The following is a 25688-nucleotide window of genomic DNA, read 5'->3' as shown; positions in this document are numbered from 1 at the left end:
ATTTTATTAACATGAAATTAAAAACCGCGTCTGTGAGAGTTTCCTCCGATCTTTTGGGTTTTAGTAATACTTTTTATCATATATTTCATATTATTTTTACAGACATATGGATTGATGCAGAAGTTAAAGACAGCTGCCAAGATAAAGTCACTACTAAAGTCCACAGCAAATATTTCAAAAGGGAAGAATATATAGTAGCCCAACTACCTTGGCTGATGACAACTATGCATCTAAAGCTTCCTCCTGAAACGTCAATCCAACAAATACTCTTCGCCCCCTGTCCTATGATGGATGCTATTTAGTTTCCTCACATTACCCTAAAGAGGACCTAGTGCAATCTCTATTATGTCATTTATAAACTTTTAGTCCTTCAGGGTAAAGTACATAGAAGGAAATTATTACAGATACTAAAATAATGCCCAGGGGAACCTGGGTAGTTCAGTGGGTTAAACGTCCAACTTCGGCTCAGGTCATGATCTCGTGGTTTGTGAGTTCAAGCCCCGTGTCAGGCTCTGTGCTGACAGCTCAGAGTGTGGAGCCTGATTCAGATTCTGTGCCTCCCTCTCTCTCTGCCCCTCTCTCTCTCTCTCAAACATAATAAACATTAAAAAAATTTAAAAAAATAATGTTCATTTAAATGTCTAGTTTGGAAATACTGTATTTTTAGAGATTTGAAACACTCTGATTTAATCCTTTTCCACCAGTTTCTACATTATATTATCCAAACTTTCAAATTTTGGACTTCAACTGATTGCCTGAATATAGCATGGACTAGAAGAGAAATTTTTGTTTTTTGAAAGGAAATAATATTTAAAGAATGATTAAAAGGATAGGATAAGCTTCCCAAAAAAAGGAATTTTGTTCATAATAATATACCTTAAAAGTTTTTTAAAAAGCCTTTGTAATAATATGCTAAAATCAAAGGCAATATCCATAGATCTTTCAAATAATTACAAAGTCAAATATTACAAAGTCATTTCTCTTACTGGGTTCACTTTCTGATTAGGCAAAGTAAACAATACTCCACCACAAACAAAAGAAAATTTGATTTTTAAAAAAGTTAATGAAATTTATAACTGCTCAATATACCCATACGTGTGTGTGTGTGTGTGTGTGTGTGTGTGAGAGAGAGAGAGAGAGAGAGAGAGAGAGAGAGAGAGATCTTAACATTATTTTTCTAATTCTCAACTTCTTCTAAGTAAAAAATGTCAATATACTGATACATTTTCCCCACTGGGAAATGGTTAATTTTGGTTATGACAAAATAATGCTAAGTCTTATGTAAAAGTTCTATACCAAACCTACCAACTTTTCATTTCCATAAGGATAGAGTTCTAAGTTGAATTTGCTCCGCTTTCTCATGGAATTAATGCTTCCATGAGATTCACATGGAAGCCACCCAGGCGCCCCTCATAAGTTATTTTAAAGGAATCGTCAGCAAGTCTATCTTATAAGTCATATGCAGCAGAGTGTTGCCTGCAGTAAGCTGTTCGGAACATAAAAAGCAGGAGGATTTCTCAACGTTCACTGTTTTTTTTAGGAGCACAAGGCTCTGATAAATTTCAACGTTGTCAAATTTGATCACAGCTTCTCAGCCCTGGAATGTACCTTCACTTTCATACTGCTCAGTGCCCAAACTTTCAAGTAAGGGAGTGGCAGATAAATAATTTTAAATGTAGGTATGAGGAGAGAAATGTCTGTTAATTGCCATTGACTAAGAAAAAAAAATACCTGCAATCCACTAAAAGATGGAACAAAACAGACTCCTTCAGAATCTTCCAAACTTTTGGCCATTTTTTCAGTCTCAGCAACATCTGTGAAAAGGTCTGCAAAAACAAAAATAACAACAACAAAAATGCTAAAACGAAATGGAGGGGTTGGAGAGGAACAAATAGAATTATGTTATATGACTAGTATTTACCTGCATCCACATTTATTATGAATACAGTATGAAAGGTCGCTCACTTGAAAGCATCAACACCAAGGCCAATCTGCTCTAGTATTATCTGGGCTCTCACACTGCATAGTTTATGAGCCCATGGAAGGTCTTCTTAAATGGGCTCTGTATGCAGCAGGACTTACTTTTTCCTTTAAAGATATTTGGACTGTTTAAAAATCAATTCTCTGCTTTTTTGGCATTAAAATAAATTATTCTCCTGAAGATAACACCAATCCTAGCTTTCTGAGGAAAAAATCATCTACCTATAGTAACCAAGAGAAACAACTGAAAAACTACTCCACCTAATGGGTTCAATGAGGGGCCGGTAATAGGTAGATATATGAAAAGCCAATCTTTAAAAAACAAACAAAAAAAATCAAGATCTAATTAATTTAATATACTATTTTTACTGAAGTGTATAACATACATGTAGAAAACTGCACAAATCCCAAGTATACAGCAAGATGAATTTTTAGTGTGAATACACCTAGGTAAACAACATCCAGATCAAGATACAAACTTCTTTTGTTTAACATAAAGCGTGTGAAATTCATTCATATTGTTAAAAGTGGTTGCACTTCATTCTTACCCTTGTATAATATTCCACTGTGTGACAATACACAATTTATTAAACTATTCTACAGCTGATATGCATTTGGTTAGTTTCTAGTTTTGGGCTAATATACATAGGCCACTTTGAGCACTCAGACATTCTTTTGGGTGAACATATGTGTATGTTTCTGTTTGTTATATACCAAGGGATGGTAATGCTAGTCCTAGGGTCTACAAATTTAGGACTAACTTTAGAAGATAGTGCCAAACCATTTTCCAAAGTGGTTATACCAAATTAAGGCTCCTGCCAACAGTATGAAACTTGCAGTTATGCCATATTTTTGCCAATAATTGATACTGTCTATGCTTTTCATTTTAGCTATTTTGGTGGATTGCATGATGGTTTGATTTTGTGTTTCTTTATTAATTAACAAAGTTGAAATCCTTTTCATTCATCAGTTGGATATCCTTGTTTGTGAACTGACTCCTGAATAAGCATGTAGGACAGATAGCACAGATCAGATGAAAAAGCTCAAGAATCAGTCGTAGTAAATATTGAAGGCTTTGTACAGCCTCAAGAAAATTGTTTTAATTTTATTGCATGTTTTGTTATTCTTACAATGAAGAACTGAGTAAAGTTTAAGAAACACCTATGTTAAAACTCAAGTTAATAAGGCTAGTTCAATAATATCTATAAATTGTATTCAAAATGAATTATCAGATCCATAAATCATATTCATTTGGTCAACATGTTCATACAACACATCAAAATATCTCTAGTACTTCAAAAACTAATTATTAAAAAATAACATTGGTTTTTAAATGTATACTTTAAACAAATCATGTCTAAATGTCTAAATTTTTCAATCAAAATTTGGAATAATGGCTGGATGGCTGGTTTGAGGAAAAGTTTTTTGGCGACAGGCAAAGAAACAGGAAAAAAAAGAAATACAGTTAATTTACATTCTTCATTGGCTGTTCCAATGAATATACTTGCTTGAAGAATTTCTCTAAGTAATCTTCCACTTAAACTCTTCTCAAATGAGCTTACAATGTAAAATCTTTGGGAGTAAGCAGATTTCACTCCGTCTCTCCCACTGAATACAGCTAAGAATCCTGACGGAATGCATGGAAAAGCTATCTGAGGACTCAAAAGAATAAGGCCGGCAGGGAACTTGAAGTAATGCCACACCAGTGGTGAGTTTCCTGTTTTCACTTTCTCTGATATCAGGGACAGCCTAAAACCTAACACTTGGATCTATACACTGGGTGCACATATGAAGTGCTTCCATAGAAGTACCCCTTTCTGGTCTGAGGTGCAGGACTCAGGAGTCTCTATGGAACAGACAGTAAGTGACAGATAACATTACACACCTATTAGAATTGTAAAAATTAAAAAACAAACAGACAAAAATGACAATACCAAGCACTGGAGCAACACACACACACACACACACACACACACACACACACACACACACACGCTGCTGGTGAGAATGCAAGATGGTATGGCCACTCTCAAAAACAGTTTGGCAGGTTTTTGTTTTTGTGTTTTACAAAGATAAACTCATACTTATTTGTGTGTATGTTTATATAACACATATAACATCATGTTTATACAAGCCAGCAATCCCATTCTTAGATATTTATCCTAGAAAGATTTTTAAAAAATTAAACAGATGTTCACATAAAAACCTGTAGATGAATACTTATAGTAGTTTTATTTATAATCACCCAAAACTGGAAACAACAGCCCACAGGTCCTCCAGTAGGATAATGGATGAACAAACTGTGGTATATCCATAACATAGATTATTGCTGAGTAATTAAATAAAATGAACTGTTGATACATACAAAACATGGATGAATTTCAAAGGCATTAGATTAACCAAAAGAAAGCTTCTCAACTGGTTATAGGATTCCATTTATAAAATATTGTGGATTCTAATATCCATTTATATGATTCCATTTATATGAGAGCCATTTAGGGGATACTGTGCAAAAGGTCAAAAGCTTCACAATGCGTAAGACTTCTATTTCAGTTCCCAACTTCTGTAATTCATCCAACCAGATCATTCACTGATGTAAAAGATTCAATGAGGAAAGAGGCTATGGGGAAACAGTATCAAACATTTCTGGCTGAGGGGCACCTGGGTGGCTCAGTCGGTTAAGTGTCCAACTTTGGCTCAGGTCATGATCTCAGGCTCAGGTTTGTAAGTTGGAGTCCCACATTAGGCTCTCTGCTGTCAGCACAGAGCCTGCTTCTGATCCTCTGTCTCCCTCTCTTTCTGCCCCTCCCCTGCACTCTCTCTCTCAAAAATAAACAAACAGTAAAAAAAAGTTTAAAAACAATTTCTGGTGGAAATGCAAAATGGCACAGTTCCTACAAAGAGGAATTTGGCAATGTCTAACAAAATTACAATGTATTTATCTTTTGATTTAGCAATCTCTGTTCTGGGAATTTATTGTAAAAACATACCTCCAACAAAAAGAAAATCCATATATACAAGGTTATTCATTGCACCCTATTTGTATTTGCAAAGTATTGGAAATTACTTAAGTGCCCAAATACAGGATATTGGCTGGCTAAACTATGTACATACACATACTGTGCAGCTGTGAAAAGAATAAAGAAGATCTCTGTGAACTGATGAGAAGTAATTCTCAGAATATATTATTAAGTAAAAATGGCAAAGTACAAGAGAGCATATATAGTTTACCTTTTATGTAAGAAATTAGGGAAAATACAAAGCATGCATCCCAAATGATTTTGCAAAAAGAAATATAAAGGATAAACCAAAAACAAGATGTAGGGAGACAGATGAAGGGACAGGTGAGGGAGTCAACTTCTCTCAGCATATCTTTTTTCATGAGTTTGACTTTGGGAATCAAGTTAAAATTCCATATCAAAAATATATTGATAATGTGGGGCACCTGGGTGGCTCAGTTGGTTGAGCGTCCAACTTTGGCTCAAGTTATGATCTCATGGTTCCTGAATTCAAGCCCTGCGTTGGGCTCTGTGCTGACAGCTCGGAGCCTGGAGCCTGTTTTGGATCTTTGTGTCCTCCTATCTCTCAGTCCCTACCTCACTCATGCTCAATCTCTCTCTCAAAATAAATAAACAGTAAAAAATCTAAAAATATATATATTGATAATGTTTTTAAAAAGGATGCAGGGGGGAGGGAACTAAAACTGGTAACAGAAACAAACTCAACTCTATTTCAAATTAATAAAATCGCTGAAGGAAGAAGAGTAAGAACTAATCGAAGTAACTTTTGAATAGTGTTCTTTGACCATATACTCATATACCCTTAAAATAAAGGGAAAAAAACTTGCAAAGGATCTTGAGTAAATATTGTTTGTTGTAGTGGGACAGTCTAGTAATTCTGAAGATCTTTTGTGTATATTTCAAGGGAGAGTAAATGAATGTATATCAATGTTGTTGGGAGCCAGAATTCTCGATGTAGAAGAGATAAAAATATAGAACATAAAAAGACAAGCAAAGACCCTTAGGGGCTAGACTAGAATTGGAGGTGTGATATTTCAAAAATTGTTAACACACACACACACACACACACACACACACACACTTCTAGCCCTGTTGAAATCTGCTGCCAATCACTGCTGTTACATTCATTCATTCATTCATTCATTCAAGTAGGCTTGACACCCAGCATGGAGCCCAACACAGGGCTTGAACTCACAACCCTGAGATCAAGAATCAGACACTTGTCGATACTACCCAAAGCAATCTACATATTCAATGCAATCCCTATCAAAATAACACCAGCATTCTTCACACAGCTAGAACACACAATCCTAAAATTTGTATGGAACCAGAAAAGGCCCCGAATAGCCAAAACAACCCTGAAAAAGAAGGGGCACATACACCCCAATGTTTATAGCAGCACTATCAACAATAGCCAAAGTATAGATAGAGCCCAAATGTCTACTGACTGATGAATGCACAAAGAAAATGTGGTATATATATACATAATGGAATATTACTTGGCAATCAAAAAAAAAGAAATCTCACCATTTGTAACAATGTGGATGGAACTAGAGTATATTATGCTAAGTGAAGTCAGTAAGAGAAAGACAAAACATCATGATTTCACTCATATGTGGAATTTAAGATACAAAACAGATAAACATAGGGGAAGGAAAGGAAAAATAAGATAAAAAGAGAGAGGCAGGCAAACCATAAGAGACTCTTAAATACACAGAACAAACTGAGGGTTGCTGGAGCTGGGTGGGGGGATGGGCTAAATGGGTGATGGGCATTAAGGAGGGGACTTGTTGGGATGAATACTGGAGTTATATGTAAATGATCAATCACTAAATTCTATTCCTGAAATCATTATTACACTATATGTTAACTAACTTGGATTTAAGTTGAAAAATAATAATAATAAAATTATAAAAAATAGAAAAAAAAAGAATTACTTAACTGACTGAGCCACCCAGGCGCCCTTTTATTTATTTATTTTTAAATTTTATTCTTATTATTTTAAGTAGGCTCCATGCTCAACGTGGGGCTTGAATTCATGACCCTGAAATCAAGAGTCACTCATTCTACCAACTGAGCCAGCCAGGCACACTGCCAATCATTATTTTTCAATACCATTTTCCACTCATAGGAATTAGGGCTTATTGGGAAAGTGGCTAATTCCACTTAGGGAGTAGGAGAAACCTAAGATGAGCTTAAAACATCTTGTGCCAGAAACTAATAAAGTGTTAAAAAAAAAAAAAAAAAAAAGATATGGACATTTAAAGACATAGAGGATAATTTGAGAAGATTTTCACTGGTTAAATCCAGGACAAACTGAACATGAAAATAAAAAGAACTATAAGATTTGTAACCTGTTGAATAAGAAACCATGAGTTTATAGTGATAATAAGTAAATAAAAGGGGTGAAGTGGAAGCTCTTCACTGCACAATAGAAGGCTAACTACTAAACACGGAAGGGATAATAGAGTTAGCAAACACCATTTTGCAACCATTGGAATAAAAACTGATCCAGGCAAGAATTATCAATGAATGCTAAATTTAGAGGATGGGGGAAATTTGATGAGAAATGGGGTATCTAGCTAGTTTCAAAGTATCTCCCCACATATTATTTATTACAAAAGTAAAAACAGTAATTATACAATGGAGAAATTGGGAAACATCTTATGCATGTGAACAAAATTTTTTTAAGTTTATTTATTTATTGAGAGAGAGAGAGAGAGAGAGAGAAATGAATGAGCGGGGAGGGGCAGAGAGAGAGGAAGAGACAGAATCCTGAACAGGCTCTGTGCTAATAGCACAGAGCCTAACGCAGGGCTCAAACTCATAAACCACAAGATCATGACCTGAGCCAAAATCAAGAGTCAGACACTTAACCGAGTGAGCCGCCCAGGTGCCCCACATAAACAAAATTTAATAGAACCAAAACAAGACTAAAGGACACCCTGCATCTCCAGGTATATATTCTAAGAAGGATACAGTTATCATTTATGTATGATATCAGCCAAAACTACATAAGATGGATCTAGTCACAAGAACCCAAATTAAAGGATATTGTAGAAAATAACTGGCCTATATTTTTAAAAAATGTCAATGGCATGAAAAACAAACAAAGCTGAGGAAACAGTTCCAGATTAAAAGAAATTAAGCAATTTTGGATTCGATCTTGTAATGGGAAAAAAAATGCCATGAAAGACATTGTTGGGACATTTGACAAAACTGGAATAGGGATTATAAATTTCATAAGGGGTGCCTGGGTGGCTCGGTTGGTTGAGCGTCTGACTCTTGATTTCAGCTCAGGTCATGATCCTATAGTCGTGGGATCCAACCCGGCTCAGCATGAAGCCTGCATAAGATTCTTCTCTCTCTCTCCTCCTCTGCCCCTCTCCCCTGCTTGTTCCCTCTATAAAATAAAAAAAATTAAATTAAAAAAAATTTTTTAAGTATTACAGTATAGCCAATGTTAATTTTTCTCAAGTTTATAAACATACTTTAGATAAGTAAGAGAATATTCTTGTTCTTAGGAAATGCACCATGAAGTACTACAGGGAAAGGAGCATGATGCATGCAGTAGATTCTTAAAGAGCTCAGGAAATTATAAAGATATTTATCTAAGGGCACCTGGGTGGCTCAGTTGGTTAAGTATCTGACTTCAGCTCAGATCATGATCTTGCGGTCTGTGAGTTCAAGCCCCACATCAGGCTCTGTGCTGACAGCTAAGAGACTGGAGCCTCCTTCAGACTCTGTGTCTCCTTCTCTCTCTGCCTCCACCCCTCCACTCTCTGTCTCTCTCTCTCAAAAATAAATAAACATTAAAACAATTTTTTTAAAAAGATATTTATCTATCCCACAGCATATGGGATAGATGGATGGATGGTAGGTAGACCGATAAAGCAATCACGGTAAAACATTAAAAACCAGCAAATCTGGGGGGTGCCTGGTTGGTGGAAAGTGTAACTTTAATCTCAGGGTTGTACATTCATTCAAGCCTCGTGTTGGGTGTAGAGATTACTTTAAAAAATAAAATAAAAAAAAAAGCAAATATGGGGCAAAGGGTATACAAAAGTTTTTCTGCTATTTTTACAACTTTAAGTTTGAAATTATTTCAAAATGAACAGTTAAAAGAGTTCTCATTTTTATCTCTCTCTCACTATATGCCTCACTGTATATATTCCCAGTGAAACATATATAAGGTACCAAGTCTTGGATATTTTAAAAAGAGATTTAGTTTATTAATTTTTACTATTTATCATTTCTCAGTTTTATAATTTGTATATCCTTATACTATTTGGCTGGGAAGTTTATTATGCTTCTCTCCTTTTTCTTATTAATAAGGATTCATCATTTTCATCTAAGTACTGTTCTTACAGAATTATAGTTATTTTCTATATTTTTTGGACACTATCAAATTATGTTTCAAATGTTTTCCTTGGCCCTATGCTACTCAAGAAAAGACATTTCAAATTTCCATGTGGCTAAGTACCATTTATATATTGTTTTTGCTATTCATTTCTAACCATATTACATAATAGGATGAGATGTTCCACTCTATTGCTTTTCAAAGTATGGAACTGAGAAAAGGATTTGTGTGTGTGTGTGTGTGTGTGTGTGTGTGTGTGTGTGTGTGTGCATGTGTGTGCGCACCCACGCATATGTGTTTAGAAAGAGATTTCCTTGAACTTGAAATGAAAATATAAATGAACAGAAAGAAAAAATGAAGAACAGAAAAAATGCACACTTTGTGGTCTATTCTTGACCAGCACTTTACCCCAGAAGTTATACACCATGGAATTAAACTCATTTATGGGAAGAAGGGAAAAACAAATAAACAAACAAAAACAGGATACATTTTGAAACTTTTAACAGAAAAGTTTCTATAGAACAACACATAAAATATTTAAGTCTAGTTTAATTAGAGGCTCTTTTTAGTGTTAATTTCAATCTCTTAAAGAGATTTTTGTACATTATGTTCCTAATGTACAAAAATAAAGATTTTATATTACAGTAAGATGTCTTTTATCAGTTTGGTATAAGACCAATTCAAATAATAAAGAACAAAATCTGGCCTGCTACTGGGGAATAAAAAACGTTATTTTTTGAAAAACACCTTATTTATTATATACTTTGCTTTGCCCATGTTGAGATCTTTGCTCTATTTTCTTTTGGCTAGAGTACCTCCTTGGGTAATTTCCTCAGAAAGTATATGCTGCATGGCCAGAAAATGTCCTTTTTGTACTTAATATGAATGCTATCTTAGCCTGGCACCAGATTATTGACTCCTTGATCTTTTTCCTAATATGTACATGTTCCACTTTCTAAATTTTACAACTACTTCCATGCCAGTCTAGTTTTTTTCTTTAGAAATAAATGGCTCTTCCTATCTTGAAGCTTTTCTTTATTCTTGGGAATCAGATAATTCATACACATAGGACTGTCTTAGTTTATCTTTTTTTTTTTCAACTTGGTAAGCTATTTCCGTCTGTGTAGTAAGGTCTTTCTTCTGCTCATGGAAATTTATTTCCAATTTGTTGCTTCAATTTTTACATTTTTATAACTCCATTTCCATAATTACATTTTCATATGCCACAAAAGACTAGTATTCACATATTTTTTTCTCTTATCTTTCCTCTGTATCTCTTACCTCTTAGTTTTATCTTCTATTTGTTTCCTCTTCTTTGTTTTTAAATATTCCCTGATTCCTATTTGCATTTTCAGCACTATTTTTTGTTTTGTTAGTATTTCGTTTTACATTTTACATATCTTGGTTTTGTTCCTCAAAACTCTTTATGTTTTCCAGACATTTCTTTGTAATATTTTCTTTCATCCCTTTAAGTTTGACTTTTGTTGGTGTTATTTTAATCTTCTGTTTCTCCCATCCTCTCTGCCTGCATAGGAGCTACCTGTTGAGCTTGGTCACTCCCATTCAGGGCGCTATATGCTCCTACACTGTGCTCTCTTTCAGGTCAGGCTTATGGGGTTATCAGGCAATGAGAGGTAGGGGAGTGAACCTTGGCTCTCTGGTTTCTGGAGATATGAGAAAGTATTAGGCCTCCCCACTCAGATTGGAAGAGGGGCAGTGCAGACCAAACAGTACTGATGTCATTTGGTAGGCTCACCCAGGGATTCGCCAGGCCACCTTTCTTCTCCAAATGATAAGGGGATTTTCTCCTGGCTCAGCAGGCTGGATCCATAGAAAACATCTAGAGTGTCTTTAGCAGCGTCTAGTATTTTCACCAATAACACTCAGGTAGTGCCCTCTACAGACCCTGGGCCTGCATTGTCTACTTGAGAACTCAAGGCTTCAGTTCTTGCTGGGTTTCACTTCAGCTTCAGCAGGAAGCCACACTTCTCTTCCCCAGGAGGAGAGAGAGACAGGATCATGAACTAAGATCCTATTCACCACCAGTAACATGTATCTGTTCACTCCCTAAAATTAGTTCACATGTGAGAAAATGCTTATCTCATTCTCTCTAATGAAGGATATGTTATCTCTCTTGGGAAGATAACCAGAGAGGAATCGGTTTCCTTATTTCTAGTAAATAAGAGTCCTCGGTAATTTTAAATGAGCATGGGGAAGTCTTAGGGGATAGCCCGGAGCAAGCAGATGTGACGTGTAGCAATTAAAAGTGATACTGCTAGGGAAAAAATGTCCCCTGACCTGTGTTACTGGGGCACAGCAGAGAAACATGGCTATGTAATACACAGGCTGTTCATCAATCACAATAGCTAAAAAGTGGAAACAACCTAAATGTCCATCATCTGATGAATGAATAAATAAATTCTGGTACTTCCATATAATGGAATATTCAGCAATAAAAAGAAATAAGTACTGATATATGCCATGACATGGGTGAACTTTGCAATGTTATGATGAGTAAAAGATGGCAGTTACAAGATGCCACATATTGTTTGATTCTATCCACACGAAATGTCCAGAAGAGGCAAATCCATAGAGACAGAAAGTAGATCCATGGTAGCTGAGGGGAGGTGGATAGAACAGGAAGTCAATGCCAGTGCATACGGAGGTTTCTTTTAGGGGGAATAAAAATGTTCTAAAATTAGATGGTGGTGATGGTTGCACCGTCCTGAGACATACTAAAGAACACTGAATTTTACACCTCAAATAGGTGAATTATTTGGTTTGTGGATTATATCTCAATAGAACTGTAAAATAAAAGCAAAAAATATTTACATAGACTGTTCTGCAACTGCTTCATCCCCTCCTTAATGTGCCATAGGCAGCATTCTGCATCAATAAGATATACAACTACACCGTTACATGTGACTGTACAATGTCCCACTGTATGGATATACTGTAATGCTTTATTATTAGACAGGAACTTATTTCCAACTGCTGCACTAAACACCTATGCATGTACACATCTTTGCATATCTGTCCCATTGTTTTCTTAGGAAACAAAGAATAGAATGAGGCCAAAGGGTCTGCACTCTATAAATTGACACATATTGCTTGCTTGTCCTCCAGGAAGGCCACACCAGTTAATATTCATCACAAAGGAGGGGTGCCTGGGTGGCTCAGTTGGTTGGGCCTCCAACTTTGGCTCAGGTCATGATCTTGTGGTTCATGGGTTCGGGCCCTGCATCAGGCTCTGTGCTGACAGCTCAGGGCCTGGAGCCTGCTTCAGATTCTCTGTCTCCATCTGTCTTTCTGCCCCTTCCCAGCTTGCACTCTCTCTCTCAAAAAAAAAATAAATAAACATTAAAAAAACATTCATCACAAAGGAAAACAAGAAGAGTTTTTTTCTCTATATTCCCACCAATACTGACCATCATCAAACTACTTAGTAATCTCTGCCAATTACAGGTGACATCAGTTTTTAGATGTGTATTTCTTTGATTATTGAATTGAATTGCATTTTTTTTTGTTTTGTTTTGTTTTGTTTTTTAGTAATCTCTACACCCTGTGTGGGGCTTGAACTCAAGACCCTGAGATCAACAGTCACAAGCTCTTCTGACAGAGCAGCCATGTGACTCTGAATAGCATTTTTTAATAGTTATTTGATTTGTGATATCTGTACTTCTGTCCTTTGTCCATTTTTGTCATTTTTTTTAAGTTTATTTATTTACTTTGAGAGAGAGAGGGAGAGAGAGACAGAGAGAGACAGAGAGACAGAGCATGCAAGCTTGGGGAGGAGCAGAGAGAGAGAATCCAAAGCAGGGTCCACACTGCCTGACACAGACCTCCATCTCATGACCACGAGATCATGACTTGGGCCCTAATTACGAGCCAGACACTTAACTGACTGAGCCAGCCAGGTACCCCCACTTTTTTTCGTCATCTTTATTAATTTTTCTGACGTATGCTACAAATTGTTCTTACCAAGTTGTTTTTTAACTTTGCTTATGGCATCCTTCTCCTTACACATTCTAATAATTTATATAAATTTATTATTCTTTTTCTTTATGGTATCTGGCCTTAATGCCTAGCCTTTTACTATCCCAGTATAATAAAATAATGCCCTATATTTTCTAGTTCCTTTTATGTCTCATTTGAACAATCCATTCATTCCCTACTGATCTGTAGTCCTATGGCATTCTTGAATTCTTTAAGTGCGGCCTATGAAATCTGTTTATAAGATGACTTACCTAATTGTTGAGCCCATTTTATGACTGTACCAGTGTCTCCTGCATTGCTTTCAGCTAAGCATACAACTTCTTGCCCAATCTTCCACCCAATTAGTGGATAAAAGCCTTAGAAACAAAGAAACAGTGTAAGTCAAATATAAATAGATAATTCATCCAGAGATGACTACAGTAGAACAATTTGATTTTCTTAAAAAATAGCAAAGTGGCAGGGTGCCTGGGTGGCTCAGTTGGTTAAGTATCCGACTTCGGCTCAGGTCATGATCTCGCGGTCCATGAGTTCGAGCCCTGCATCGGGCTCTGTGCTGACAGCTCAGAGCCTGAGGCCTGTTTCAGATTCTGTGTCTCCCTCTCTCTCTGACCGTCCCCCGTTCATGCTCTGTCTCTCCCTGTCTCAAAAATAAATAAACATTTAAAAAAATTTAAAAAAATAGCAAAGTGGCTCTGAAGTCAGTGGTCTCACAAATTTCTAACCTCTTAGCCTTAGTTTCCTCAATTGTAAAATGGTCTACCTCAGAGAGCTACTGTGAGAATAAACTGAGTTAATGCATAAAAAGAACTTAGTGCAGTGCCTGATATGTAAAATGAACATTAAACATTAGCTTTTATTATCCATAGGCATGTCTATGTCTCTAGAAACAGAGGAATAGAACCAACTACACTATCTCATTTATTTGTGGAGGTTCCTAAGTAGAAACAACCTGTTGCAATCAATGATCAGATTTTCTAGCTTCCATTTCCCTAGTTACGGGAAAAGGAAGAGCTTGAGGGGGGATGGAAGGTAAGAAAAAAAAAAAATATATATATATATATAAAAATATATATATATATATTTTTTTTTTCAGAGAAACCAAGCTTCTTTATTTTTTTTTAATGTTTACTTTTGAGAGAGAGAGAGAGAGGAGAGAGAGAGAAAGCGTGAGCACGAGCCGGGGAGGGGCAGAGAGAGAGGGAGTCACAGAATCTGAAGCAGGCTCTAGGCTCTGAGCTGTCAGCACAGAACCCAACGCGAGGCTCTAACTCACAGACCATGAGATCATGACCTGGGCCAAAGCTGGAAGCTTAACCGACTGAGCCACCCAGGCACCCTAAGAAAAACATTTTAAAATCTACCTCTTAGTAACCACAGTAGGAGACCATAGCCCAGATTAAGAGCTCACAGGCCTCTTAGGGTGTTCTTCCACAATCTAAATTTCTTGGTTTATACATCCTAGGATGTCTTCCATCAGGGAGATCAATTTCTTGGCAATTGCCATTACATATGCATGGAACACTAGTTGAGAATTACCACAAAAAAAATTTTTTTTTTCACAAAAAGAATTGCTAACACATAAAAAGAAAATTTAGAGGCCTAGAAAGATGTTTTAAATACATATAACAAATTAGGCAAATATTTGGAAAACTGACCAAAATACCCTAATCCTGAGTTTTTCTATAATAACATCTTTCTCATTTTTTATGCTTTTAAGAAGGGAAATAGAAATTAACTAAGAATAATAACAAAAAATATATTACAGAGTGTCCTTAATATAAACTGGGAAAACAGTATCAGAAAAGTTAAATATGAAAATAAGTGATATTTGTCAATAAAAAAGATAAATTCTAACTACCTCCAACAGTATGTTGCACGCTATTTCCAGTATTAATATCCAAAAATGTCCCAGTTCCCATGGTAAGTTTCACGTCTCCAGTCTGGAAGCAGCATTCTCCAAACATGGCTGATTGCTGATCGGCGACCTACCAAAAATGTTCAAATGTAAGATGGCTGGTCCTTAGCAGTGGCCTATTTCACTGTATCCCACTGTCTCCTATACTATATTCTCATACTTCAAAATTTTGTTTTCTTTTTTCCTTTTCTTAAAAAAAAAAATCCCTGGAAAGAACAAAGAGCAACAATAAGATAGAAGTCTCTCTAGGGAATGTGCCTCGGGAATTTTTAGTGGGCAATCTACTTTATGATTTTTAAGTGTCACAGGAATAATCTTAGAAATAAAGGTCAGAATAAAAATTGCGCAGAAAAAACAATGAAGATTTTTTAACTTAAAAGCAGTTTCATTCATTAGTCAAATAACTGACCTCACAAATTTCTCTTTTAATGAGTGAGATAGGTGTATGCTTAATCTAAATACATGTAGGTCGAAACCACACATTCCCAACCATACATTTTTGTTAGAAGAAAAAATATAACATCTTGTGAAAATAATTAAATGTACATATACATTGTTAAGTAGCAAAAATTCAATGGGGTAAATTTTAAAGATCTAATTGGCTTTATTAATTGATGCATGAATTGGGCAGCACCCTATCTAGCAGATAGCTCCAAAGGGCTAACGAAAAGGATAGTTTTTAGAAGCAGAGAAAGAACGGAGAAAAAAGGAAACTATTGGCAAAGAATTCATTGTTTTAGGCAAGGTCACCTTCCTAAGGGGAACAGAGGAGTCTATCGTTAAACTTCCTAGTGCTGACCAGGAAATTCCCATGTTGACTGGTTAAGGGTTATATTTCTGGGGGGTTGAAACTACAGATAGATTAGCTGTTAAGTCTTGGTTAACTGGCTTGGGACCACCATTTGACGCCTGTGGTTTTCTTTTTAACAGTTTCCTCCCCTTTGATCAGACTCTCAGCTTAACTGAGAGATGTGATCAAAATTTAAAGCATTAGCGCCATTCTCTGCCATCAGCTCCAAAGCTGATCAGTTGTTACTGGTCCTTTGTGTGGCACTCACAGGTCATGATGGTTTTTTTGCTTGATCTCTGTGACATTCACAGGTTACAACTTCAGGTTCACAATTTCTAAGTCAATTGTCCTTTTCATTCCTTTTCTGACATTCCAGTCTTGGGGAAATCATTTGCTTGGTGGTTAGCAGTTAACATGCATTTAAAGCTTTTGAGAGAATACAATATACCAGGGGGATTATTACGATAACTACAAGCAGGATAATTCCCAGTGTTTCGCGAGCACTTCAGAGCCATAGTCCCCAAGACTCAAAACAATTAAAATCAAAGAAAGACCCTGCTGAAGAAGTTATTCTTTTAAACCAAGCAGCTTGCTCAGTGATCTTATGTAATTAAATTTCAATTTCCCCAGAAGGGTTAATCCAGATATAGCAGGTGGTGTTGGCCACAGCAGAGGTACCTCCTTGTTCAGCTAAAAGATATTCAGGGGCTATCCTACTATTAAGAACAACTTTGGCCAAAGAGTCTAAGGATCTTTGTTGGACAGCAGTTGCTTTAGCAGCAGATTTTGCAATAATTTCAAGAATTGAGAAGTTCCTGATCATAGGTTTATTTACACTTATCCCTAATAAGGGACGTAGGGACCTACCAAGAGGAATGAATCCTGCATCATAAAAGCCTCCCAGCAGATCCTTTCTAGCTCAACAATGAAACTTCTGGGGAGTTGTCCAAAGAAATGTCTTATTTTGCTTTTGTGAAAGTTTTGCTTTTGCTTTTGCTTTTGTGAAAAGTTAGGGGGTCAGTTAGACTTTCTCATGGCCTGAAATAAAAGGTTGTTCTAAATTCCAAAGGTTTACCCCCTTAACAATGGCCTGGGGAGAAACAGATGAGGGCATTTTCTTTCCAGGTCAATGTTACAGTAAAAGAAAGGAGAAGGAGAAAGGGTTTCATGTATAAAGTTTAAAGTCTTGATCCATAGTCTTGGGCAGAAGCAGGATGCCTTGATGTAAGCAATTTCTCTTCCTCATGAATTCGATTTGGAGGTTTCCAGTGTCTGTACAGGGCCTGGTTGCAGGTGGAGCCTTCACAAGCTGAGAGATATGTACTCAAGGCTCCATCCCTTCTGGTTTTGCAGCAGTATCAGTGATCAGGAGCCCTTGGTAAGATTCCTCTTCAAATGGGGCCTGAGAGCTACCTTCCTCTGATAATGTTTCCAGAATACCTAAATCTCCAGGCTCTACATTGTGACCAACAGGATCATTTGAATTGGAATCTGAGAAGGTTTCTTTAACTTGTTGATGATAGGCTTGAGCATAAGATATTAGAGGTTTACAGTAGTTGGTCTTAATAGCATGAGACAACAAAGGATCAGCAGACGCTTGTATACTGACAGAATTTCAATAAGTTTTGCAAGGTTTTCGTTAAGGCTCATAGGATGTGCCCTGTGAAATGGGTGCCTCGATTGCTGCAGATTGTGGAAGGTATGCCCCAAATGGGAAAACGTTTTCTAACAGTTTCTTTGCTACTGTGAGGGCATCACAGCTTTGCAGCAGGGAAAGGCTTCAACCCGTCCATAAAACATACAAACAACAAGAATATATTGATAACCCATTGTAAATGGCAGTTGAATGAAGTCCAGTTGCAGGTGTTAAAAGGGGCCAGAGCGGGGAGGTCTGAGGCTCTGGGAACAAAATCAGTTTTTCCAGGAGGACCTGACAAATCAGAAATTCCTGGTAAATTGTTTTTGCAATATTATAGAAGTCTCCCTCCCAATGTCTATTCATAATTTGGGTCATCTTAAATGCCCTATGGTGCATGAAGGAATACACAAATTGAAAAATAGTGTTTGCCAGGGAGCTGGGAAGAACTAAGCAGCCATCTTGGTTTTCTGATAGCCCCAACTACTCATTTAATTGGCAATGTTTACCCATCTTAATATCTCTGACTCAGCACCAGGCTGTTGCCATGTTATAGGACATTAGCATGGCAAAAATCTGGCAATGAGAGGACTTTTTTTTTTTCAGAAGCAGAATGGACTTTATGCACATGCACCAAAATCTTACAACATAAAGAAGGCTTAGTATTACTTCTTTTTTAAAAATTTATTTACTTAAATTCAAGTTAGTTAATATCCAGTGTAATAATGATTTCAGGAGTAGAATTTAGTGATTCATCACTTACATATAACATCCAGTGCTCTACCCAACAAGCGTCCTCCTCAATGCCCATCACCCATTTAGCCCATCCCCCACCCCACACCTCTCTAGCAACCCTGTTTGTTCTCTGTATTTAAAAATCTCTTAAGGTTTGCCTCTCTGTTTTTATCTTATTTTTCCCTCCCCTCACCTATGTTTATCCATTTTGTTTCTTAAATTCCACATAGGAGTGAAATCATATATTTGTCTTTCTCTGACTGATTTATTTTGCTTAGCGTTAACACTCTCCACTTCTATCCACATTGTTGCAAATGGCAAGATCTCATTCTTTTTGATTGGTGAGTAATATTCCATTGTATATACATACCACATTGTTATTCATTCATCAGTCTATGGACATTTGGGCTCTTTCCATATTATGGCTATTGTTGATAGTGCTGCTATAAACATTGGGGTACATGTGCACCTTCAAATCAGCATTTTTTTTATCCTTTGGATAAATACCTAGAAGTACAATTGCTGGGTCATAGGGTAGTCCTATTTTTAATTTTTTGAGGAACGTCCATACTCCAGCGTGGCTGCACCTGTTTGCATTCCCACCAGCAGTGCAAAGGGGTTCCTCTCTCTCCACATCTCTCCAACATCTGTTGTTGCCTGAGCTATTAATGTTAGCCATTCTGACAAGTATGGTTTTGATTTGCAATTGCCTATGATGAGTAATGTTGAGCATCTTTTCATGTGTCTGTTAGCCACCTGGATGTCTTCTTTGGAAAAGTGCCTATTCATGTCTTCTGCCCATTTCTTCACTGGATTATTTGTTTTTTTGGGTATTGAGTTTGATAAATTCTTTATGGATTTTGGATACTAACCTTTATTTGATATGTCACTTGCAAATATATTCTCCCATTCCATCCAATGCCTTTAGTTTTGCTGACTGTTTCTTTTGCTGTGCAAAAGATTGTTTCCTTTGCTGTGCGGGGGATCTCATACCCCCCGCTGTTCAGGCAGCCCCCACAGAATAGTGAGGGCAGTCAGCTCACCCCACTCCAGCTCCACAACTCTCCTACATTTTTTCTTTGGCATGCAGCTGGGATTCGAAACCCTAAGTCTTAAAGGACCACGTGGATCCTTTCCCTTCCTCTGGAGTACAGCTAATGAAATTTTGGCTGGCACCTACAGGGTCTTTTGTCCTTGGGGAAGCAATAAACCCTCTTCCAAAAGCCTTCCAGGAAGGGAATGTTCTCTCCCAGTGAACCCTGGAGATCCCTATACCACCCTATGCACTCCATGGCCAGCTCCCTCCTCTCCAGAAGCATGAGCCACAGCTCTGGTCCAGAGAAAGTTGTACACTTCCAAAACCTCAGAATTTGAGCTCCAAACATTGTTTGCAAAACACATCTGGGACCCTTAGTATTTCTCACTCCCCAGTCCATGGTCCAGAGAGGTTTTCCCTCTTGTGTCAACTCTCAACCTCTCTCTCTTACCCTCCCTTGTCCCTCTCCACAGAAATGGTTCCCTCCCCTCAGCAACACCACCATTTTTCTCTCCCCAGTTCACTTCCATGTACCTCACACTTGCCAAGCTGTCTCCCTCTACCTGTAGGGATCCTTCTGTCACTCAGTGGATAGATTTCCTGGATGTTCCAAGTGATCAATACAGCTGTGTTTGAGGGACAAGGAAAATCCCAGTCCCCCGACTTCTCCACCATCTTCAGTGCCACAGCCTCTTAATGAATCTTTTCTTGCCCACTATTACACTGCATCTAATGATCATTTTGAAATGTAAATTCATTCATGCCCTCCCCCTCACACAGAGTCACTTAAGCCTCTAGTGGTTTACCAATCATTTAGAATAGCATTTCCAATGCTTACCAGAGAATAGAAAGTCCTGCATTATCCACTATGCTATGTATAGCTTTCTTTAATTTTATCTTCTAACACATTCCTCACGGTCATGAAACTCTGGGTGCTCTGACCCCAACCATCCCCTGATCTTTCTAAAACATTTACTCCCTCTTTGGCATCCACCATTCTCATTGCCTGGTACGCTCCTCCCATGTGTATCTATGTGATTGCTCATCCTTCTTTTGGATCTCTGCTCAGAAGTCACTCAGAGAGGCCTTCCTTGATTCTCGTATTTGACAATGCTTCCCATGTCATTTAACATATCAAATAAACTTAAATAGTTTAGCAAATTCTTTGGAATGTTCCAGGCCAAAAAGACTTAAGCCAATCCAAAGTCCAAACAAACAGGGGCGCCTGGGTGGCTTAGTCAGTTAAGTAGCTGACTTTGGCTCAGGTCATGATCTCACGGTTTGTGGGCTCGAGCCCAGCATCAGGCTCTGTGCTGACAGCTTGGAGCCTGGAGCCTGCTTAGATTCTGTGTCTCCCTCTCCCTCTGCCCCTCTCCTGCTCATTCTCTGTCACTCAAAAATGAATAAATATTAAAAAAAAATTTTTTTTAAGTGCAAACTTTGTCTTTTTAAAACAGAAAACCAAACTCTAACTTTGTATCAGTTTAGTTTTGATATTAAAATCAATTCATTCCAGTCTGAGTCCTGACCACATATACAATTCCTTTCCAGAGATTCCTTTTTCACAAACTTTCTACAACTATTTTTTCCTAAAAAAAAAAATACATCTCAATTCCTTACACCTTTTTTGTTTTAATCAAAAACATATATTTTACTTCCCTTGCATATGGAGATGTTTCCCTTATTATTTCTAGTAGTGTTAAACAAATGGGAACTGTCTGTTATACCAGCATTCTTTAGATTGGCAAATTTATAAATGCATTTTATAATTTTTAGAAGCATATGCCTTTTAAATTTTCCAATGTAGCACTAATGATGTGGGGAACAAAGACAAAAGAAAAAAAAATAATTTCCTTACAACTTCGAGCCCATTGACAAGTCCTTGAGACAGGAAGTAACCTTCCCCTAGGTACTCAGCGGCCTCAATGATAACACTTTGCTAAGGGCAAAAGGCAATTTTAGCTTAACATTGTCCTGACCTCCAGGATCCTGTAAGTCTCCTTTAACATATAAAAATTCTTTTAGAAACCTCCTTTATCTCTACGCCCCAGGATATAGGTTAGCAATCATCCTCCAAGCATATGGCTCACTGATACACATCTAAAGGGTCTCATGACTAAGGTTTTATTAGACAGTACTTTTAAATGACGTTTTCCTAACAACAGCTAGCCCTTAAAGGTCCTGGAAACCTTGTTTCCAAAGTTCCGTAGAGACTTATGCTATCCCTAAACCCCTCCCAAGAATGTATATAATCAGTCACCCGTCACTACACCAGTACAGCTCTTTCCTATAGGCCCTGTCCCCATGCTTTAATAAAACCACCTTTTTGCACTGAAGACGTCTCAAGAATTCTTTCTTGGGCTTGGCTTTGAACCCCAGCATTTCCACATCACTGAAACATCCAATTATATTTTAGTTTTTCTGTAATAAGAAGCCACAAGTAGATAAAACTATGTTCAATAATTAATGTTTTAGTATTTCATGTTATTTACAAATAATCTAGATATTTAATGAATTTAACTTAACTCATTACTTAACCTAACTCAGCAAAACCTTAAGATGTTGGGTTACCAAAAAGATTTAGGAAACTATTTAAAAGTTTACCTAAATTTTTGGGGCGCCTGGGTAGTTAAGTCGGTTGAGTGTCTGACTTCAGCTCAGGTCATGATCTCACAGTTTGTGAGTTTAAGCCCCACGTTGGGCTCTGTGCTGACAGCTCAGGGCCTGGAGCCGGCTTCGGAGTCAGTGTCTCCCTCTCTCTCTCCCCCTCCCCCACTTGCTCTCTCTCTCTCTCTCTCAAAAATAAAAATAAAACAGGGGCGCCTGGGTGGCGCAGTCGGCTAAGCGTCCGACTTCAGCCAGGTCACGATCTCGCGGTCCGTGAGTTCGAGCCCCGCGTCAGGCTCTGGGCTGATGGCTCAGAGCCTGGAGCCTGTTTCCGATTCTGTGTCTCCCTCTCTCTCTGCCCCTCCCCCGTTCATGCTCTGTCTCTCTCTGTGCCAAAAATAAATAAAAAACGTTGAAAAAAAAAATTTAAAAAAAAAAATAAATAAAAATAAAAATAAAAATAAAACATTTTTTAAAATTGGGGCAATTTTGGGACTGGTGAAGAAATAGGTAAACTTTGGATTGCCTCTAGAGCTACATTTTTAGTTTTGTAAAGATTGTAAGATAAGGACAGTTGCTTTCAATTCCTCTAAAAATTGGGTTGTAACTTAAATGACATAGGTTGATCCACCTATCCAACTATATTATTCTCGGTTTGCTTCATTTCTTCTAGGGACATACTTTGAATTTTCAACATTTCTGGTGGTATTGAATAAACCCCCATGGGTGTAAAAAGGGTCCCCAAAGAGGTGCAAAGGATACTACCTTCCCTAGATCTAAAGTCACTCTCAATGACAGTCAAAATAAAGAACACTGCTGACAGTGTAGAACCTGCTTGGGACTCTCCCTCCCTCTCTCTCTGCCCCTCCCCATGTGCTACGCTCACGCTTGTACATTCTCTCTCACAAAATAAATAAATACACTTTAAAAAAGAACTTTCATAGGGGTGCCTGAGTGGCTCAGCCAGTGTCAGACTTCAGCTCAGGTCATGATCTTGCAGTCTATGAGTTCGAGCCCCTTGTTGGGCTCTGTGCGGCGGGCTCAGAGCCTGGAGCCTGCTTTGGATTCTGTGTCTCCCTCTCTCTCTGCCCCTCCCCTGCTCATGCTCTGTCTCTCTCTGTCTCAAAAATAAATAAAAACATTTAAAAAAAATTAAAAATGAACTTTCACCCTTTGCTGGCTCCTGCTAGTTTTTCTAGGAACCCCTCTGCAGGCTCTGATATCTACCAGAGTTTCCTCTTGACTGTTTCATGGAGTAATGTAGCAGTGTTATCAGAAAATCCCTCAGTTTCAACAACTCTAAGAGAGGCCTATTTGGGTGTCCTCCTTTGAAGGTAAATACAGGGGTGTCTATAAGGCCATTAATGTGGTAGAGTTTTGTTTATCATTGTGCAGTCTTTTCAGAGTGGAAAAACAATTCAGACTGAGGATGAGTGGAATGAGTATTCCAAGGAGGAAAGAGCGGAGCAGTAGGAGTTACATCAGTCTTTTGTTTGGGGTACTTCTTCTATCTTTAATTTTTCATTAGCCTTTTGCAATGAATCTTTTAATGAAACAACTTGGGAATTTTGAAACCTTTTGGAGGCTTCTGCTTGCCAATTAAAACAGGTATCTCATTCTGTTTAATTTGGGAATCCTTGCTTCCAAGTGCATTTCTTTTTTTTTTTTTTCTTTCACTGTTTATTTATTTTTGAGAAAGAGAGAGAGAGAGGGAGGGAGAGAGAGAGCATGAGTAGGGGAGGGGCAGAGAGAGAGGGAGACACAGAATTCGAAGTAGGCTCCAGGCTCTGAGCTATCAGCACAGAGCCCGAAGCAGGGCTTGAATTCAGGGACTGTGAGATCATGACCTGAGCTGAAGCTGGACACTTAATCGACTGAGCCACCCAGGAGCACGCCAAGTGCATTTCTTAAATGATATTATCTAATTGGAATGTTCCCATAACAGCAATTGTATTTCTAGGTTGTAATTCCCTCGAAGGCTGACAGCAGTTTGGTAGGATTCTAGGTGCAAATGAAGTTAACCCATATTTCTGTCCAGCCATATGTAGCTGCAAATGGGGTGTAACTCATATTTCCGTCTGGCCTTATTTTGGAACCCCAACCTGATGGTTACCCAGCCAAGTTCTTCAGGACACAAAACAAGCTTAGGAAGATTGTGCCATTGTTGCAAGACACCTGCAACTGCCAGGACTATAGTTCTTAGACATAAAGTAAGCCAGGTGTGCCAGAAGGTGGCATGCTTGACTATTTAGAATTTAAAGATCCCATTAGCAAGCCTTTGGGTTTCCGGAGCTGAACTAATCCTTAAAAGGGACTTCAGGTTGGGGCTGTTGGGTTGGGGATCATGCATATTTTACAGTTCTATACAGTACCTTACTGTATAGAAGTTTTCTTGAGGTTGATGGGTGAACTTGTGTCAATCTAACCTACTCTGTGATCAACTTCTTCTATTTTCTTGAGGTGGTGAGCGCTCTAACACCCTTTAAATGCTCAACCTGCACCGACCAGTTTTTGCAGTTTTTTGGCATCTTGAGATCTCTGACAGCAATAGCTTTTATCTACACAAAACAAGACAAACATGTGCACCTTAATGTATCAGCAACAACCAAGAGATGTTACTGTGTCCTGGCCAAAAGAAGGCCCTGTGCTCACCACCACCATTTCTTGATGGGTGGGAACCTTGCTGGGGTTTTCCAGCAATTCCAAGGAAATTGTGGTCTGAAAGGCTAGGGATTTGGCTCTGGGCAGACCCTTTTGTCAGCTCAGTTGGGCTCCAGGCAAAACTGCCAGCCCTGGGCATAACCTTCTGGCAGCTCAAGCTAACCCACCCTGTAAAGGAAAGCCAATTAGACTGAGGGAGCTTGAATGCACAAAGAGCAGAGCTCAGAACCAAGAGGGAACTTACCCACAGCCCTCAGAAATAGCGAGAAAGACAGTGAATTCAAAGGGTGTGCGGGATACCATGCCTGCTTCTCTTTGTCCCTGAATGCTGCTGGAAATTCACTTTGGATCTTGTTGCTGCCTGCCACCCAATCTGTTTAATAACAAAAACTTTAACCGAGTAAATTTTAAGTTCTAATTGGCTTTATTAGTCAATTCATGAATCAGGCAGCATCCCATCTAGCAAGCAGGGGGTGGGGTGGGGGTGGGGGGTGGGCTCCAAAAAGCTACAGCAAAAGAAAGATTTTTTTTTTTTAGTGTTTATTTACTTTTGAGAAAGAGAGAGACAGAACGTGAGCAGGGGAGGGGTAGAGAAAGATGGAGACAGAATCTGAAGCAGGTTCCAGGCTCCAAGCTGTCAGCACAGAGCCCAACGCGGGGCTCAAACTAAAAAAACCATGAGATCATGACCTGAGCTATAGTTGGACACTTAGCCAACTGAGCCACCCAGGTGCCCCAGAAAAAGAAAGATTTTTAAAGGTAGAGAGGGAGTGTAAAAAAGGAAATTATTAGCAAAAAAAAAAAAAAAAAAAAAAAAAAAAAAATCCATTGTTTTAGGCAAAATTGCCACACTATGGGAAATTTGCCTATCAGTAAATTTCTTAGTGCTGATGGAAAATTCCCATGTTGACTGGCTAAGGGTTACATTTCTGGGGTTTGAAACTATTAGGCC

The 25688-nt window shown here is 38.0% G+C and overlaps 1 protein-coding gene across 5 annotated transcripts in view; it reads right to left on the bottom strand.

Moving 5' to 3' along the window:
- The window catches only part of GK5 (glycerol kinase 5), an 80048-nt gene that overhangs the window by 14339 nt on the left and 40021 nt on the right, over positions 1–25688 (bottom strand). For 4 of the 5 annotated variants that reach the window (XM_019438470.2, XM_019438468.2, XM_019438460.2 and 1 more), the window contains 3 exons: positions 15215–15341; positions 13608–13712; positions 1732–1826 (listed from right to left, as the gene is read on the bottom strand). In XM_019438470.2, coding sequence (XP_019294015.1) covers positions 1732–1826; positions 13608–13712; positions 15215–15341 — 327 coding nt within the window. The remainder of the gene's footprint in view (positions 1–1731; positions 1827–13607; positions 13713–15214; positions 15342–25688) is intronic. The other variant, XM_019438466.2, reaches the window with a different exon arrangement.

Source organism: Panthera pardus, unplaced genomic scaffold, assembly GCF_024362965.1.
Source record: "Panthera pardus isolate Hobbes unplaced genomic scaffold, ASM2436296v1 HiC_scaffold_16, whole genome shotgun sequence".
NCBI classification, from domain to species: Eukaryota; Metazoa; Chordata; class Mammalia; order Carnivora; family Felidae; genus Panthera; species Panthera pardus.
The sequence above is the reverse complement of the archived record's forward strand: the minus strand, read 5'-3'. Positions and strand labels throughout refer to the sequence as shown.